A 17,242-nucleotide genomic window follows, 5' to 3' on the forward strand; every position below is an offset into this window, starting at 1 on the left:
TGTTTTGTTTCAGTATACTTCTCCATTTTGCACTTTTCTGTGTTGAAAAAAATATGTTGTAAACATTTATGATATATATATTAGCAACTTGTTACATTAACATGTTCGAATAGTGAATTCACAAATTTTTAAAAGAGGAAAATAACAAATGAAAGGAATATAAAACAGTTAACATTTTGGAATTAAAACAGTTTTTATCTTGTATGCCTTAAAATATTTTCTTTATAAAAAATTTGCACCTGCACACGTCAAGCAAAAAAAAAAATAAAATAATAAAATAAAAAAAAAAATACTCTGTTGTGTTATTACACATTCATGTGCATATATAAAAATTAATACAATTATTTACCATTAATATGTTAATATTCAATTTTTATCTATTTAGATATTTTATCTATTTGGATATTTTATCTATTTGGATATTTTATCTATTTGGATATTTTATCTATTTGGATTTTTTATCTATTTGGATTTTTTATCTATTTAGGTATTTTTTTCATTTCATATATTCCTTTTATTTCAGATATTTTATTCATTTCCGATATTTTATTCATTTCAGATATTTTATTCACTTCAGATATTTTATTTATTTTAGCCATTTTTTTATCTCTTATTTTTTTTTTATTTAATTTCCTGTTCAGAATATTTTTTTTTTCTTATCTTTTTTAATATCTTGTTCAGGATATACATTTTGTAAGTACATATACATAACCATAAGTATATACATAAGTATGTATACAAATGTGTACAAATGTGTATAAATATATATACATGTACGTATGAATATGTACATATTATGTATGTACGTATGTGCATGTATTATGTATGTATATGTAAATGTTATGTATGTGTATTTTCTTTTTTTTTATTCTTCTCACCACTAACAATCATTATTTGTTTTGTTAACCCTCGTTTTAATCTTTTTTGTACATATTTCTTTTTGGAAAATTCTTATACTAGTACTTATGATTACCACTTAAAGTGGATTTTAAAATAATACGAAAATCTTGGCAAGATTAATAGGATTCTGAACATTCTTCGCTAACATTTTGCGAAATTTTTGTTAAAACTGTAATTTTCCCTTTACGTTTTCCCTTTTCTTCTATTTTATTTATTGATGGAAAATCGCACATGCAGTTCTGGTTCAGGAAAAATTATGCCGCCAGAACAAAACCGTAACAATGTAGCAAAAAGAAGAACAAAAATAAAATAAAATAAAATAAAAGATATAAAGTTTAAACATATAAAGATTACACATATAAAGATTACACATATAAAGATTACACATATAAAGATTACACATATAAAGATTACACATATAAAGAATAAACATATAAAGAATAAACATATAAAGATTAAACATATAAAGAGAACAAATATAAAGATAAAAAATATAAAGATATAAAGATAAAAAATAAAAAATATAAAGATATAAAGATAAAAAATAAAAAATATAAAGATTAATAATAAAAGAATAAAAAACAATTTCGCGTGCTGACAATTTTATTTAACTTATATTTGTACAATTCAACTTTGAGGGAGAATACGTATTTTATGTTTCTTTTGTGTGTACACTTATGTCACTCTCGTAAATTATGAACATGCGTTATTATGTATATACTTTCTTCATAAACGTTTGCAAAAAAGTCTTGAAATAAATTTGTCCCATGTGCAAAACAAACGAGCAATAGCTGTAAATAAAAAAACGGATTAATCTCCTCCTACAACGATTGTTAAAAATAATGCTGCAGATTTAATCTATATCATTTTTGTTTGTTTCTTTTTTTTTTTTTTTTTAATTTTAGGCTAATGTAAATAATGAACGTGATATCACAAACTTGCACGATCAAGAAGAGTATATAGATTATAATATTTATGATTATGCAAGGGGAAATAATATAATGGATCAAAGCGGGTATGCAATCAATTCTACGCAAAACAAGCATGGAGAGGTAATTAACCCCGCGATAAATTTGTATAAAAGCGAAAATAACATATATGAGAATAATCATTTAAATGTAAAATCTAATAATTCTTTTAATGTGGTACCAATACCACCAAGAGATGCAGAACATTATGACTATGTAAATGTGCCTATAAGCTATAACCAATATAGTTGTTATAATCCTTTAGAGATGAAAAACAATTATTTTGCAAGTAATGATAATAATAAAGATGACATAATTAATAATGATATGGGAAGAATCCATGCCATCCCTAATTTAAGTACCAAATTAAATAACTCATTTAATATGAGTTTATGTAATAAAAACCATTCAAATGAAAAAATTATGAACAGTCAAATTAATAATTATAATGAACAAAATAATTATAATAATGATTTATATGACTACGTACATAGTGACCTGAATAAGGTAAATTATGACTACGCTGTGCACAATTATAACGCTGATATAAGTAATAACATTAATAGTGTTAACCATAATAGTGGTATAAACAGTATTAACAGCATGGACCATATCAGCGGCATGGACCATATCAGCGGCATGGATCATATCAGCGGCATGGACCATATTAGCGGCATGGACCATATCAGCGACATAAATAATGTGTACAGGATGAACCATATTAGCAGCATGAATAACATGCACAGAGTTCCCTACGATCCGCAGATACACACGAACACTTTGAACAGCGAAAGATATCACTCCTTCCCTGTGAATACCTTTCACTTATTACTCAATAAAGGAGGAGGGTCCGAAATTAATGATAGTGAAAAGAAATTTTCAAAACTTAAAAATATTAACATGAGTAAAAAAAATTACCATCAACATCAATTTAACCATCCACATCCACATTCATACTCTCACCCGCATGCTCATCATAACTTAGATCAGTTACAGGCAATTGTGTGTTTACAAAAGCTAGAAGAGATTCCAGCTCCTTTTTTAAATATAAGTGAAATTAAATATTCTGTTAGTGTATACTTTAATACGTACGATGATATATTACAAAAGTATCAATCCAAATTTTATAATTGTAAATTAAGTGAGTCAAATAATTATGCTGATTGTGATTTGCAAAATGAAATAATAAATTTGCCTTTCAATAATGAAGAATTTATTTATTTAAAAGTAATAGAATCATCTGTATATAAAACAGAAATAACTGGAAGGTTGCAGTTAAAAGTTAAGTCCCTATCTCAAGAATATCCTCTACGAATACCTATAATAGGAGATGATGGAAACTCAAAAGGATTTTTAATTATGAATTTTTTTGTTACTTCGTCATACTATGATGTAAAAAATGATATACTAACAGACAACTCAACTTTACCAAGTAGAACAAAGTTCACTAGAATAAGAAGGAAAAACAATGGCTTTCATTTTTTTGAAAATTTTACTAAGTGGTGTTGTGAAATATCGGACCATCATATAAATTAACAGAGGGGGAGAAAATGAACATAAAACAAAATGAAGTAAAAATTAACGTACAAAAATATAAAAATAAAAATAAAAATACAGCTATTTACATCTCATGTGAAAAAAAAAAAAAAAAAAAAAAAAAGTGGCTCATTTTTAAAATATTTTCTCCGTAATGCTTATGGTTTACTCGTTTATTTATTATTATTATATTATTTTTCATTATTTTAAGTAATTTTTTTTTTTTTAGTTATGTCTGTTTTAGCATTGTCTCTTCCTTTTTCCTTTTTCTTGTTTTATTTTTTGTTTTTCTTCATTTGTTGCATTTGCTTTTTTTACAATTACGTATTAACGATATTGCTATTTATCAATAATTATCGCACATCAATGGGCAGCTCATATTACGAGCGCGAATATGCATATATATATATATATATATATATATATATACATATACATATATATATGTGCTCCTGTACTAGGGCTTATATTTGTGCGTACACATTTGTATGCATGTATACACATCATTTCACACATTATGAAAAGTCAAAAGATATATGTAGATTTCTTTTGAAATACCCGACAAATATATAAATGCATCTCATATATTGCAAAGCATACAACTGTTTCCACATTTTGTCATTTAGACCCATTCAAAGGTAATATTTTTTTATGATCTGTTCAAATGTTCGGTTCCCCCGTTTACCTGTTCATTTCTGTACCATTTTTGTTTTTTCTTTTTTCCCCCCATGAATAACGGTATTATGCATTATAATATAAAAGATTTTAATTTTTTCGACTGAACATTTTTGTTCAACATTGCGAAACGGAAAAGGGACCACATATATAAACATACATATAAAAATATATGTATATATATGCTTATATGCATGCGCCCCTATAAATTAACTACTAACTCTATGAGATGTTCATTCGAAAAAGAACCATCTATATACTGCAGTAATGCAGTGTATGGAATGTTCAGTATACTAATTCTGCAGTAGTATACATACATTTTGGAGGTGTACATAAAGGTATATATATACACATAAAGAAATAAGAACATTTACACAAATACGAATGCTTGTATACTCAAATGGCATACTTTTTTCGAATTGTAAAATAATACTAGTTTTGTAACTACATTTAACTGAATTAATGAAAAAAGTATCTGTTAAAAAAAAAAAAAAAAAAAAAAAAGCATCGTAAGATAAAATAATTTAAACTTGTGTAAAATGCAATTTTAATTTTGTAAAAGGGTATGCACAATTGATACTATATAATTTTGTTGTGTTGTGTATTTTATATGTTATATATTTACAGTGGTATTTATATAATGCAAATAGTAAATATAATATGAAAATAAATTTAAAAAAAAATAAAAATAAAAAGTTTATGATGGTACAGACTTAAATATACACACATATGTATTGTAAGCATTTATGTAATATGTATGTACTTATGTATAATCCTCCTCACGTATGGATATATATATATATATATATATATATATATATATATATATATATATACGCTTATATGTCCGACATAACATTGTACCATTTATTACACTTATGTAATTACAATTACAAAATATTGCATGACTACGTTTTTCATTAAAAAAGATCATGTACGAGACAAATACAATTATTGCATGAAAACTTTTTAATTAAAAAAAGTATACTTCTAATAAAAAAAAAAAAGTATTCGAATTTTTGTTCATTATAAATTTACTATATTTTATTTGGTAGACTACTTGTGTCTTTATTATTATTATTTTTTTTTTTTCTGCATTAAAAACAAAAACTGCATTAGGGTTACGTACGTATGTATGTACATATATATAAGTGGGTGCGTACATAATAAAAACTACCTAACATACGTATTTACCAAAATTTTAAAATAAAATGCATCCAAAATGTATTGTAAATTATTAAATAGAAGATTAATTACAATTTAAAAATATATATATATGTACACATATATATAGGTATGCACATATATATGTACACATATATATAGGTATGCACATATTTAGGTACACATATATATAGGTATGCACATATTTAGGTACACATATAAATATGTATTTGTATATGATGTGTTCACGTTAGGACCCCTTAAATACACAATTCTGCAAGGGCCACTCGAAAAAATAAACTACTCACTTGACTCCCACTTCCAAACTCTTGCATTACCATCTGAAAAGGGGAAAAAAAAAGAAAAGAGCATAAATGGGTAAAAATAGGATGAACACATACAAATATATATAAATATATATATATATATGCATGTATATACGTACGCGCGATGGCATGATATGCCATCGCACACACACTGATCTCTATTCATTTTTCTATTATTTCATTGTGCACTACTACATAGATATATACATCTTTTCACATAACTGCGTACAGCCCTATGAACTTGCAGTTCTTTAAAACTTACTGTTCGAAAAAATGACTATGAAATATGGCCCTGACAGAGCGAGTATAAAATCTGGATCATTAATATTAAACTTGAGCATCATGTTATCTCTGTCCTTTAAATACCCATATGGATTGAATTCAGGTAAAGAAAAAGTATATAAAGCTTTGGTAGATCCATATATTAATATTGGCAAATTTCGTTCATTTTTCAAACCTGCCATACAATAAATAGGCAAAGTATTCATTTCAAAATGTGCTTCGCCTGTTAAACCAAATGCTACAATTTTACCATCACTCATTGCTGTTATAACATTAGCTTCATACTGTATAACTGACACAACGCTTCCATATTTACACTTAAGATTATTTACGATTTCAAGATTTAGCAAATTAATAATAGTTATACCATCACCACAAACCCAAAGAGTCCTACTGTATTTCGACACTTCAGAATTAAAATTTTCATTACTAGGATTATTGCCATTATGTGCACTACTGGTATTATTTGCACTATTTGGATTATACGTATTATTTGTACTACTGCGATTGTTTGTATTACTCAGACATTTTCCTGATATTATTTCTATCATTTTGTAAATTCTCGTTCTTGTTTCAATCTTTTTTATTGTAACAAAACTTAAGTAACTCTCTTGATACTTCCAAAATTTTACTTCCCCATTAATACATGATGATATGATAATTCCGTCAATACATACAATACTATATATGGCATCTGAATGCGCAAAAAGAGTAGACGAATCCGAGGAAGGCAAGTGCATAATTTTTATTAATCCATTGTCTAAACCAGCGAATATACATTCTTCAGCATATAATAAGGATAAGACTCTTTTTTTATTTTTTCTTCCACTGTTCTTTTTATTTTGTTTTAATTTATTGTCAACATATGATTCTTCTTCTTCTGTTAACTCAAACTCTATTTTTTTTAAATGTTTTATGTCTAGTTCTTTAGATCCTTCTCCAGGTACAAACAGCCATACATTAATTGTATATGGAGATACAGACGTAAACAAATATATTTCATTATTCGGCCCATGAACTATTATAGCACAATCTATGTATGATCTTTGTAAATAAAATGAGTCAACTAGTTTTAAATTATGTAAATTTCTGAAAAAAATTGGCCATTTACAAAATTCAAAAAAAATTAATATATATATATTCATAACAAAAACGTTGGCACACAGAGGGGGAAAGATGGACTGTGAGATGGATATAAAAAGATTAGGAACTAGAGGGGAAAAATCGTTCCATATATATATATATATAATAATCTTTCCGTACAACAATTGTACGACATTTTTTTTTTTTTTTTTTTCTCTTTCTTTTCACTAGTCTTCTACGGGAGCGCAATCAGTGAGCAAAATAATACACAGAAAAATAAGCAGATAAATGGACAAATACATGAACAACAAAATAGACGGAAAAATTAATAGAAAAACAAATATAACAGATATAAAAAAAAAAAAAAAAAGGGGGGGGGAAAAGGAAAAGGATGCACTCTGACCACCCAAAAGAATAAATCCGTAGAAAAACCATTTTTCTTAAAAAAACCTTAGCAATCATTAGTGCTTCTTCTTAGCAATACGCCCATCACATCAATGTATATAAATATATATATATGCATATTACTAATGTAACAGAAGTATGGAAAAAAAAAAAAAAATAAAATAAAGGCCTAACAAAATATATTTTCCAAGAATTAAAACTAAACCAAACAAATGTAGGTCTTACGCCCATAAAATGTAAACATCTATTTATACAGTATAATATATATATATATCCTATATACATATTTCATACATATGTGCTTCAATAAAAATACATCCCGGCAAACTGGCGTAACTATCGTTATCAATTCTTTATCCCTACTTGTAACCTTCTTCTATCTATTCTATTCTATTCTATTCATTTCCTCTGTTTCGTTTTTTTTTTTTTTTTTTTTTTTCTATTTTCCTTATTTTTTCCCTTTTTTTCTCATTTTTACTTATTTCGTTTCATTTCGTTTAGTTTCTTATTTCCCTTTTTACTACATTATTCGTCATTTCTTTATCCACGTTCCATTTTCTACTCGTTTTTTTCCATCTTTTTTTCTTTCCTTTTTTTCTTTCCTTTTTTTCCTTCCTTTTTTTCCTTCCTTTCTTTTTTCTTTTTTAACTTTAAATATATATGCATATACGCGTATACAAAGACACGATGTACTAATGTGTATGTACATTACGGGTGTGTATTGCGTTCATTTAATAATACATATATATATACACGTGTATATTCCATAAAAAATATAAATAAACATGCATGTATATGAATGCATATGGGAACTTATGCATGTATATATACAAATAATTAATTTACTTGCAATCATTTAAATAACGGCATGATCCTGAAATGGCGAAAATAAAAATGTGAATTACGATAAGGAATACTCATAATTTTAAAGGGATCGTATGGGGATACAATTAACAGCGGTGTTACAAATATGCATATATGTACGTATATATATGTATATATATATATATATATGTATGTACATATATGTATCATAAAATTAACAAAAAATTCTTAACCTCTCAGGGTGTAATGCGGACAAAATGTTATTCCTTTCTCTTTCTGTGCTTCTTTCTTTAAATAGATATTTCTCCTATTATAGGAATTCTGCATTTTATTGTTTCCATCTGATCCTATTAAATGAGTGCAAAAGTGAATACACAGGTAAATAAATGTGGACATATATGTACATGTATATATATATATGTATAAATATATATGTATATATATATATATATATACACAATTTGTGTTCCCCCTTCTGTACGTCGGGATAAGTATTTGTTATGTACATCCAGGTATGGCGTTACCATTTGCGTATCTGTACTGAGACCTATACCCATCTCTGACATAAGAACCTCTCATATTTTTTACCTATACGGGAAAAGAACACGTACATATGAATATGGATGTACGTTTGTATGTATTCACGTATAGGTATACAATGGCGCATATATAAAAGTGTAACTACGAATTATGTATAATTTGCGTCAAGTGAAAAAAAAGTGCTGTGGGTAAATAATTTTCATATTATGTAACTTCAACATTTTCACTTTCTCTCTTAACACTATAATTCTTTATGTACACAAAAATTTTATATGACTTGTATTTTTACAATCTGAAAAAGAATAGAAGCTATTTTTATTATGCGTTTTATTTATCCTTACATTATAAGTCGCTATACATGTATATATTATGTGCTACTTTTGCTTTTCAGCCTAATATATCATACATATATGTATATATATATATATATATATAAATACTTATAACGAATTGTTCCCCCCCTCGTTTTTCTTAATTTTTTTTAATTCTTTTAAGATTAAACAAAATTATTAAAAACAAATAAAACTCGCAAAGCTCTGTTTTAAATGCAATACAATTTAATGTAGTAGTAAATCGCGTTAAATTTTTTTTTTTTTTTAATTTTCTTTCAAAAGATGCTCCTTGACATTATACGAATATTTGTGAGATATAAAAAGTAGCATAGGAACACCTTATTGTGTTATCGTAAAATTGGGCATAAATACGTATAAATAAATATATACATTCAAATAAATAAATAAATATATATATATATATATATATATATATATGTATTCATAGGTATATATGTTTATATTTATGTACATTTTACTTGTATTTACGTATACATATACATATATATATGTATATAAGCAAAATTAGCGTATACGTTTATCCATTAAAACGCTTTTTTTTGAAACATATGAAAAGGAGATAAAAAAAAAAAAATGTATATTATTTAACACATGACTTCACTTATTTCTTTATACAAATAATTATATATGTACATTTATAAACATTTGAATATATATTTTATATATAATATATATATTTATATATATGTATATATGTATATATATATATATATATGTATTATGAATATACATCGAAAACAGAATGAATTTATATTAGCAATTTTCATTTATGTATATACTAATATACGCGCTTCGCCCCCAAATAACATTTAAATAATTTTTAAAGAAAAAAAAAGGTAAATAATAAAAAAAAAAAATAAAAAAGTAAAATAAACTAACGTAAATAAAGGAAAGTAAAATAAAGGTAAAAATATATCAGCGTAAAAATATATCAACACAAAAATAAATTAAAAAAAAAGAAAAAAAAACTGTGAAAGGTTAAATGTAACTGCGTAAAAATAAAATAAATATAAACATTTGAAAGAAAAAAAATATAAAAAGGCGGTTAAAAAAAAAGGTACACCATCATATATATTTAATAAAACTAGTAATATAATTGAGCGCATAAAAAAAAAATGATAAGTACTACGGACAAACATTTTCACGACTTGTTGCGCCCCTTTAAATAATTTTAACAAAACAATAAAGATGCCGAATGCTTATTTGTACACATGTATATATAGAAGTTCTATAATCCTGTCAACGCGTTATTGTGCAAAATGCTTTGTACAAAAAATAAAAATATATAATAAATAAAATAAAATAAATAAAATAAAACAGATAAAATAAAACAAATAATATAAAACAGATAAAATAAAACAAATAATATAAAACAGATAAAATAAAACAGATAAAATAAAACAAATGAAACAAAATAAAAGAAGCAGTCGCTTTTTCTTTTTATTTCTTCAATTATGATGAGCATAATATCCTTGGATAAAAAATATAAAATAACCAAAAGATTTAACAGACATTTATATATTTATAAAATATATACAAAAATAGAAATGGGCCAATAAAAATTAAAATGAAATTTAAAGCAGGTATAAGAACATACAAATGCCATATTAAAGATTAAAGCTTAAAATTTTGAACAAATGAAATATTATAAGCATACAGAATACTATAGTCCTTTCTGTTTATAAAAAAATAAAAATAAATACGTAATAAGATTATTTTTTAAAACGCATTTAAATAAGTAAAGAATGAGAATACAATATGTAGCTAGCACGTCTGTTAATAATATACCTATCCAATATTTAAATAGGTAGGTTACTTTTAAATGTTGCTACAAGCTAACCCATGTACTGTTACAGTGAATGAGTATTTTTAACATAACTTTTAGTAATAAATATGAGGGAAAAACAAGAATAATAAAAAATATGGAAGACGACTATTATGCAAAAAGATATTTCATATATAATTATAAGAGGTATACTTTGTGTGCGCTTGCGAGTGCACGTATGTGTGTGTGTGTGTGTGTGTGTGTGTGTGTGTATGTGTGTATGAATGAATGAATATGTATCAATGTGTATGAATGTGAATGTGTGTATGTATATGTATTATATATATACACATGGACAGATGTAAATGGATAAAAGTATAATTAGTCCAGGTGATCATTTTATCGTACTTGGACAAATTTACGTCCATATAATACATTTCATGATAAACGTATTCAAGAGGAAAAGCATAACCTCGTTATATTTTTTTTAATCAATGTAAATAGAATAAAAAGCAAATAATCAGAAATAAAATGAAGGAATACGATAGTTTTTATTTATTTATTTATTTTTTTTTTTTTTAACTTGTTATTGGGCCATGACCAAAGGGACGAAAATAAAAACTGGACGATATAATAATAATTCTAACAGTAAATGGGATACTGCAAAAGTGATGCGAACTTTTTTTTTTTTTTTTTCTTTTAAATATAACTAATCTACCCATTTAGTCAACTCGATTACTCGAGAATATACTAATTGAAATTAATAATAAATTTGACAATTTTTGTTTTTTAAATTAATAGTTTAAATTAGTTGTGCATTAATGTAAATATACATACACATACACGTATGTTAAAATTACTAAAAAAAATTAAAATTTATTGTATGTAAAATGTGATGTTTGTTAAACAGCTTGCTTGAGGCAAATATTATGACATATAAGCATGTGCGCTTGTATATATATATATATATATGTGTGCAGGCACACACAAAAAGATATAGTTTTAACGGCATATTACATTAATAAGTAAATCCATATAAATCCCCAGAATTATACTGGTAGACGTAGTGCCCTAGAATGGAGCATAATGCAAATGCATAGATAACACTCAAAGCGCTACCAACACACAAGGCCTTACTAGCATACTTGCGCCTGGGTGATGATACATCATACTTTAAATTAAACAAATATGATAAGCAACCTGAAAAAATAATTAAAAAAGCGCATTTACAAAAATGGAATGATACTCGACACACGTATAAATTGCAAATCTATAATGTTAATTTTACGTTTTCCTTTATTTAATTTTAATTTAAATTTTATTTTAAGAAACCTATAAAGGGTATAAAAAAGCTTAAAATCATATGTATCCGCGGCATTAATGTGTTGTATTCCTTCTTTTTTTTTTTCGTGTCTTCCGTATCCTACGCATTAACAAATTTCATATTATATATTTACATTGGTTTAAAATAAAAGGGGATGGGGAAAAATAAATGATACAATGAAATGAAAGTGAAATTAATTAAAAATAACATAAAAACGTAATAAAAAAATTATTCATACCATTAATTTTTCATTCGTTGATGGTTCTGAAGTAAATTTTGGTTCTGAGATTTTTCTTGAATTCAAATTAAAAATTCTTCTATACTCACTTTTTTGATACTGTTAGAACATAAAGAGAAAAAAAAAAAAAAAATAAAATAAAATAAAAAAATTAAAATAGCTATTTATATTATGACTTGTTCATGTATATTGTGTGCATATGCCCCCAACATTCTGTATCATCATTTCACCTTTGTCAGGTCCATATTAAATAGGTCAATACTACCACCGTCCACTAATATAGCGTGTGGTATGCATTCATTATCATTTTCGTTAGCAATTGACAACGTGTTTTCTCTGTTTAATGTACTTAGGTGAAAAGCATCTTTTAAATAAATCATTTCCTTACTTTCCTCATTGGTGCTAGCCATTTTTTCTTTTCTTTTTTATATATTATACACAATTTTTTTTTTTTCTAGCTTTTTTTGGAATAATCTTATTATATATGTATATATACTTACAAATACATAAACTATTATTTTCAGAGTTAGGTTAACTATATACAGTGCACAGGTTTCACTTATATATATGTTTAAGAATGTATTTCTATTTTATAATTCATTTTTTGTGCATTTTTTAGTTCATGTTTTAGTTCATTTTTTTTATATTTTTTAGCGCATTTTTTAGAACATTTATTAATACATACATTTAAATAAGAATATATTTTTAGTTACTTCTATCAATGAAGAGAGAAACATATTTTACGTTTCTATCTTTTTCTTTTTAAAAACTTCGAAGAATGCAATAACTTCAGTGTTAATAGAAAACTTGGTAAAAAATGTGTTTCTTTTTATAGTACTACTAGAAAAACTATTATTAGTTTATTTATTTATTTTTTTGTTTAAATACAAATTAAAATTGGTATATTACATATATATATATATCACCATAAACAGTGTGAACAATGAAAATAAAGGAAACAATATAAATAAAATGTAATTTATATGCTCTTTTAAAAATAAAACACATTCAATATTTTTACTTTTAACGGAAGAAAAAAAATTGATAAACAAAATTGAAAAAAAAAATAGGTTTTACTTCGTTATATTTTTTATTTTTTTAATTTATTTTTTTATTTTTTTAATTTATTTTTTTATTTTTTTAATTTATTTTTTTATTTTTTTATTTATTTTTTTATTTTTTTATTTTTTAATTTATTTTTTTTTTTTTTTTTTTTTTTTTTTTTTTTTGCTTTATGCATGAACAAAAATATTTTCTAGTTCAAAAATAAAAAAAAAGCGCTGTGCATAATTTTTGTATATATATAAATTTTTACATCAGTATATTATATATATATATATATATAATATAAATTAATATATAGATTATACACATACATATAGCATTATGTATTTATATAATACAATACATCATAACACAAATGAATACGAAAAATACATCGAAAAATTAAATAAATATTTTCAACTTATGTTAACATTCTTCTTTTCTAACTACATTTTTCAAAATTGTATCTTTTCACATTTCTTCAATTTGTTCTTTTACATGAACCTCCTGCTTAGATTAAATTTAATGTAATAGTGTTTCCAACAACGTAAAAAAAAGAAAATAAAATAATAAAATAAATTAAAATATATTAAAATAAATTAAAATAAATTAAAATAAATTAAAATAAATTAAAATAAATTAAAATAAATTAAAATATACTAAAATATACTAAATTATACTAAAATATATTAAAATAAATTAAAATAAATTGAAAGAAATTGAACTAAAATAATTTATTATCAAAACTTAAAAATATGTTACAATGGTAAAAAGAAAAAGAAAAAAAAAAAAAATTATATATACATAATAATTAAAATATTTTAATTATTAGTACGGATTCATCCTCTTTTATTGTCCATCTCTACTAAACTTTTTACACCGTGTATTCCTTGAGATAAGTTTGTGAACTAGCCAAAAAAAAAAAAAGAAAACCACAGGTACATATGTATATGCATATGTATATTTACATATTGATACATAAGTAAATATTCCTGTTAATTCATAAGCATAATATACACCAAATGCTAATTTCATTAACTTCTTTTCTTTTATCTATACTGTTTTGAACGCTGCCAGTGGACATGAAAATATGAACATGTAGTAACCTTCAAAGAAGAAAATAAAATAAAACAAAATAAAATAACAAGTGTTATATTTTAAAACTATCCACAAAAACAACTCATTTTAAAACATTATTACGTTTCATATATTCTTGTAAGTTTATTAATTCTATTTTTTGTAATCTTTTTATTATTTACCTATTTTATATATAAATTGTCTTTTATCTGCAACTTTTAATATATATGCGGAAACCCAAAAGGTCTCATAAGCAATTATACAAATAACCATCACAGCTGAAAAAAAAAAAAATTAAATTAAATTAAATTAAATTAAGTAAAGCAAAATTAAGTAAAAAAAAAATAACGTAAAACAAAATTTCGTAAAATATAAAATTTTTGTTTTTTAACGAATCATTAAATAACAGCGAAATGTAAATATATGAGTGCTATTATATTAGAACTATGTCTATAAAACCATATTAATTATGTCTATTTTTATTTATAAAAAAATAACAATAATAAAATATATATTAGATTAGTTGGGATAGGAAAAAAAAAAAAAAAAAAAAAAAAAGTCTATACAGTTAAAATGCATATACATTCATTTTCTCCTCTTTTATTGAACACAAAACAAACGAACTTGAAAACATATCTTTTATTTAATATTCAATATTTAATTAATTATGTAGACTACGCATGTATTTGTTAAGATTTTGTTAGTGTATACTTGGTTTCTCATAATATAGTTTAAGCAACATATTTCCTTTTTCAATTTTCTTATGAGTTTTATTTCCTTCGATGGCACATCTGAAAGAAAAAGGTTAATTTACAAAAAAAATTGAAGCAAATGATAGCTCTAAACTCATATACGTATTACATACATAAATACATATATAAATGCATCTTCATTAATACACGTATATGTTCACATTTGAACTACTACATATATATAGGTACATATGTAGGTATGTCTATTTTTTTCTATACGATGTTGCATGAATGTAGTGCCCCCCTATATCCGCAATCATAATTAATCCTATAACTACAAGGAAAAAATAGCAAGGATATTTTATTTCTTAAAATATACATATATGTATACATATATACATAAGCAGTAAAATGAATCATATATGACATTATGATTTTTAAGAACACAACCGTATGCAATCATATGTGAATTTAAAATTTTTCCTTTTTATTTACTTGTTATGTACTCATCGTAGACACTAGCATTGAGGAGATATAACAAGCTCGTTGATAACCTAAAAAAAGAAAAAAAATATGATTTCAATTTCATTTTTTTATTACATATATACGTGTTCCGATCATTTGAGCTACTTAAAAATCATTTTAAAATAATTGATATTAAATAATACAGTGTTCAAAAAGAAAACTTAAAAAAACGATAAATGACCTGTCTGTAATTTGATCTAAAATTTGACCAAAAACGGATGCTACATAAAAATAAAATAATAAAAAAATAAAATATATTATAATAGGGTATAATATACTAAAATGAAATGAAAAAGGACAATATATGTTTTTATTTCCTTAGGATTCGTAAATATATATATATATATATATATATATATATATATATATATATATATAGGTAGATAGATAGATACATACATACTATGAGATTCATCTCAAAAATGCAGACATATTATTGAAAACGCTGTTACACAATAGTAAATATTTAAAATGCTTTCTTTTTATTTTCCTTTCCATTTTTTTAAACTGATGAAAATATATATATGCATAATTTACATGGTATATATATACAGATACACACACATGCACACACATACACACATACACACATATATACGCACATATACACACATATACATATATACATTTATTATGCATATGTCTGTATCTATCATTTGTAGTATTTCTTCTTTCTCATTTTTATCTTACGAACTTTGATTAAACTTCCTTGCTGTGAACCCATCCAAGGAATCTAAAATTTGACTAATAGCATAAAATATTGCAAAGAGTAGTACATTCTCCTGACGTATTACAAAACCAGCTAATAATAATAAAACTCTAATATAACCTTTAAAAAGGGAAAAAAATTACTATATATATATATATATATGCGTCTACTCGATAGCCATATGAACGATACGGGTATATGTATGCATTGTATAAGCTCATACTTCTACATGCCCATATAAAGACATGTACATATTTTTCTACAAACCAATAATATTTGGTATGTACAAATAAACGTTCTTCTGTTTCATTTTAGGAAATGATATAATTTTCTCGCTTACAATTTTTTTTTTTTAAACAGTTAATTTATATAACCATATACAAAACAATATTAAAAACTTTAAAAAAAGCAGCAAACACATTATGTGAAGAAGCAGCTACACATACACTTTTATGTACACTTATTCAAGTACATATAAATATGTGTAAGTATATATATAAATACACATATACATACAATACTATGTATTATACATATATGTATATTTATATATAAAACAAAAAAAAATATATATATTATTAAAATAAGCACTTGTTTCTTCTTTATGTGCCAAGAGTTAATATTCAAAAAAAAAAAATAAAATAAAACGAAAAGTGAAAAGAATAAAAAAGAATAAAAAAGAATAAAAAAGTATAAAAAAGAATAAAAAAGTATAAAAAAGTATATGAAAGTATAAAAAAGTATAAAAAAGTATAAAAAAGTATAAAAAATTATAAAAAAGCTATAAGAATTATGACAAATATTGTTAATT

At 24.2% G+C, this 17,242-nt stretch overlaps 4 protein-coding genes across 4 annotated transcripts; 1 reads left to right on the top strand and 3 right to left on the bottom strand.

Moving 5' to 3' along the window:
• Positions 1–1,117: 1,117 nt before the first annotated feature.
• On the top strand, positions 1,118–3,404 carry PmUG01_14032000 (conserved Plasmodium protein, unknown function; the record flags this gene model as incomplete). The annotated part of the gene is made up of 2 exons (XM_029007875.1): positions 1,118–1,183; positions 1,806–3,404. The coding sequence occupies 2 exons, from the start codon at positions 1,118–1,120 to the stop codon at positions 3,402–3,404; spliced, it is 1,665 nt and encodes a 554-aa protein (XP_028864221.1).
• Positions 3,405–5,543: 2,139 nt separating this feature from the next.
• PmUG01_14032100 (zinc finger (CCCH type) protein, putative) lies at positions 5,544–8,743 on the bottom strand (the record flags this gene model as incomplete). The annotated part of the gene is made up of 5 exons (XM_029007876.1): positions 5,544–5,584; positions 5,832–6,940; positions 8,186–8,213; positions 8,398–8,511; positions 8,689–8,743. The coding sequence occupies 5 exons, from the start codon at positions 8,741–8,743 to the stop codon at positions 5,544–5,546; spliced, it is 1,347 nt and encodes a 448-aa protein (XP_028864222.1).
• A 3,097-nt stretch (positions 8,744–11,840) lies between these two features.
• PmUG01_14032200 (conserved Plasmodium protein, unknown function) lies at positions 11,841–12,794 on the bottom strand (the record flags this gene model as incomplete). Its single annotated transcript, XM_029007878.1, has 4 exons — positions 11,841–12,022; positions 12,155–12,245; positions 12,385–12,483; positions 12,615–12,794. 4 exons carry the CDS (start codon positions 12,792–12,794, stop codon positions 11,841–11,843), a joined length of 552 nt encoding a protein of 183 aa, XP_028864223.1.
• A 1,473-nt stretch (positions 12,795–14,267) lies between these two features.
• PmUG01_14032300 (phosphatidylinositol synthase, putative) lies at positions 14,268–16,741 on the bottom strand (the record flags this gene model as incomplete). The annotated part of the gene is made up of 9 exons (XM_029007879.1): positions 14,268–14,336; positions 14,488–14,534; positions 14,688–14,783; positions 15,217–15,296; positions 15,477–15,531; positions 15,693–15,751; positions 15,904–15,943; positions 16,417–16,551; positions 16,699–16,741. 9 exons carry the CDS (start codon positions 16,739–16,741, stop codon positions 14,268–14,270), a joined length of 624 nt encoding a protein of 207 aa, XP_028864224.1.
• Positions 16,742–17,242: the final 501 nt, after the last annotated feature.

The sequence above is a fragment of the Plasmodium malariae genome (genome assembly GCF_900090045.1).
Source record: "Plasmodium malariae genome assembly, chromosome: 14".
Classification (NCBI taxonomy): domain Eukaryota; phylum Apicomplexa; class Aconoidasida; order Haemosporida; family Plasmodiidae; genus Plasmodium; species Plasmodium malariae.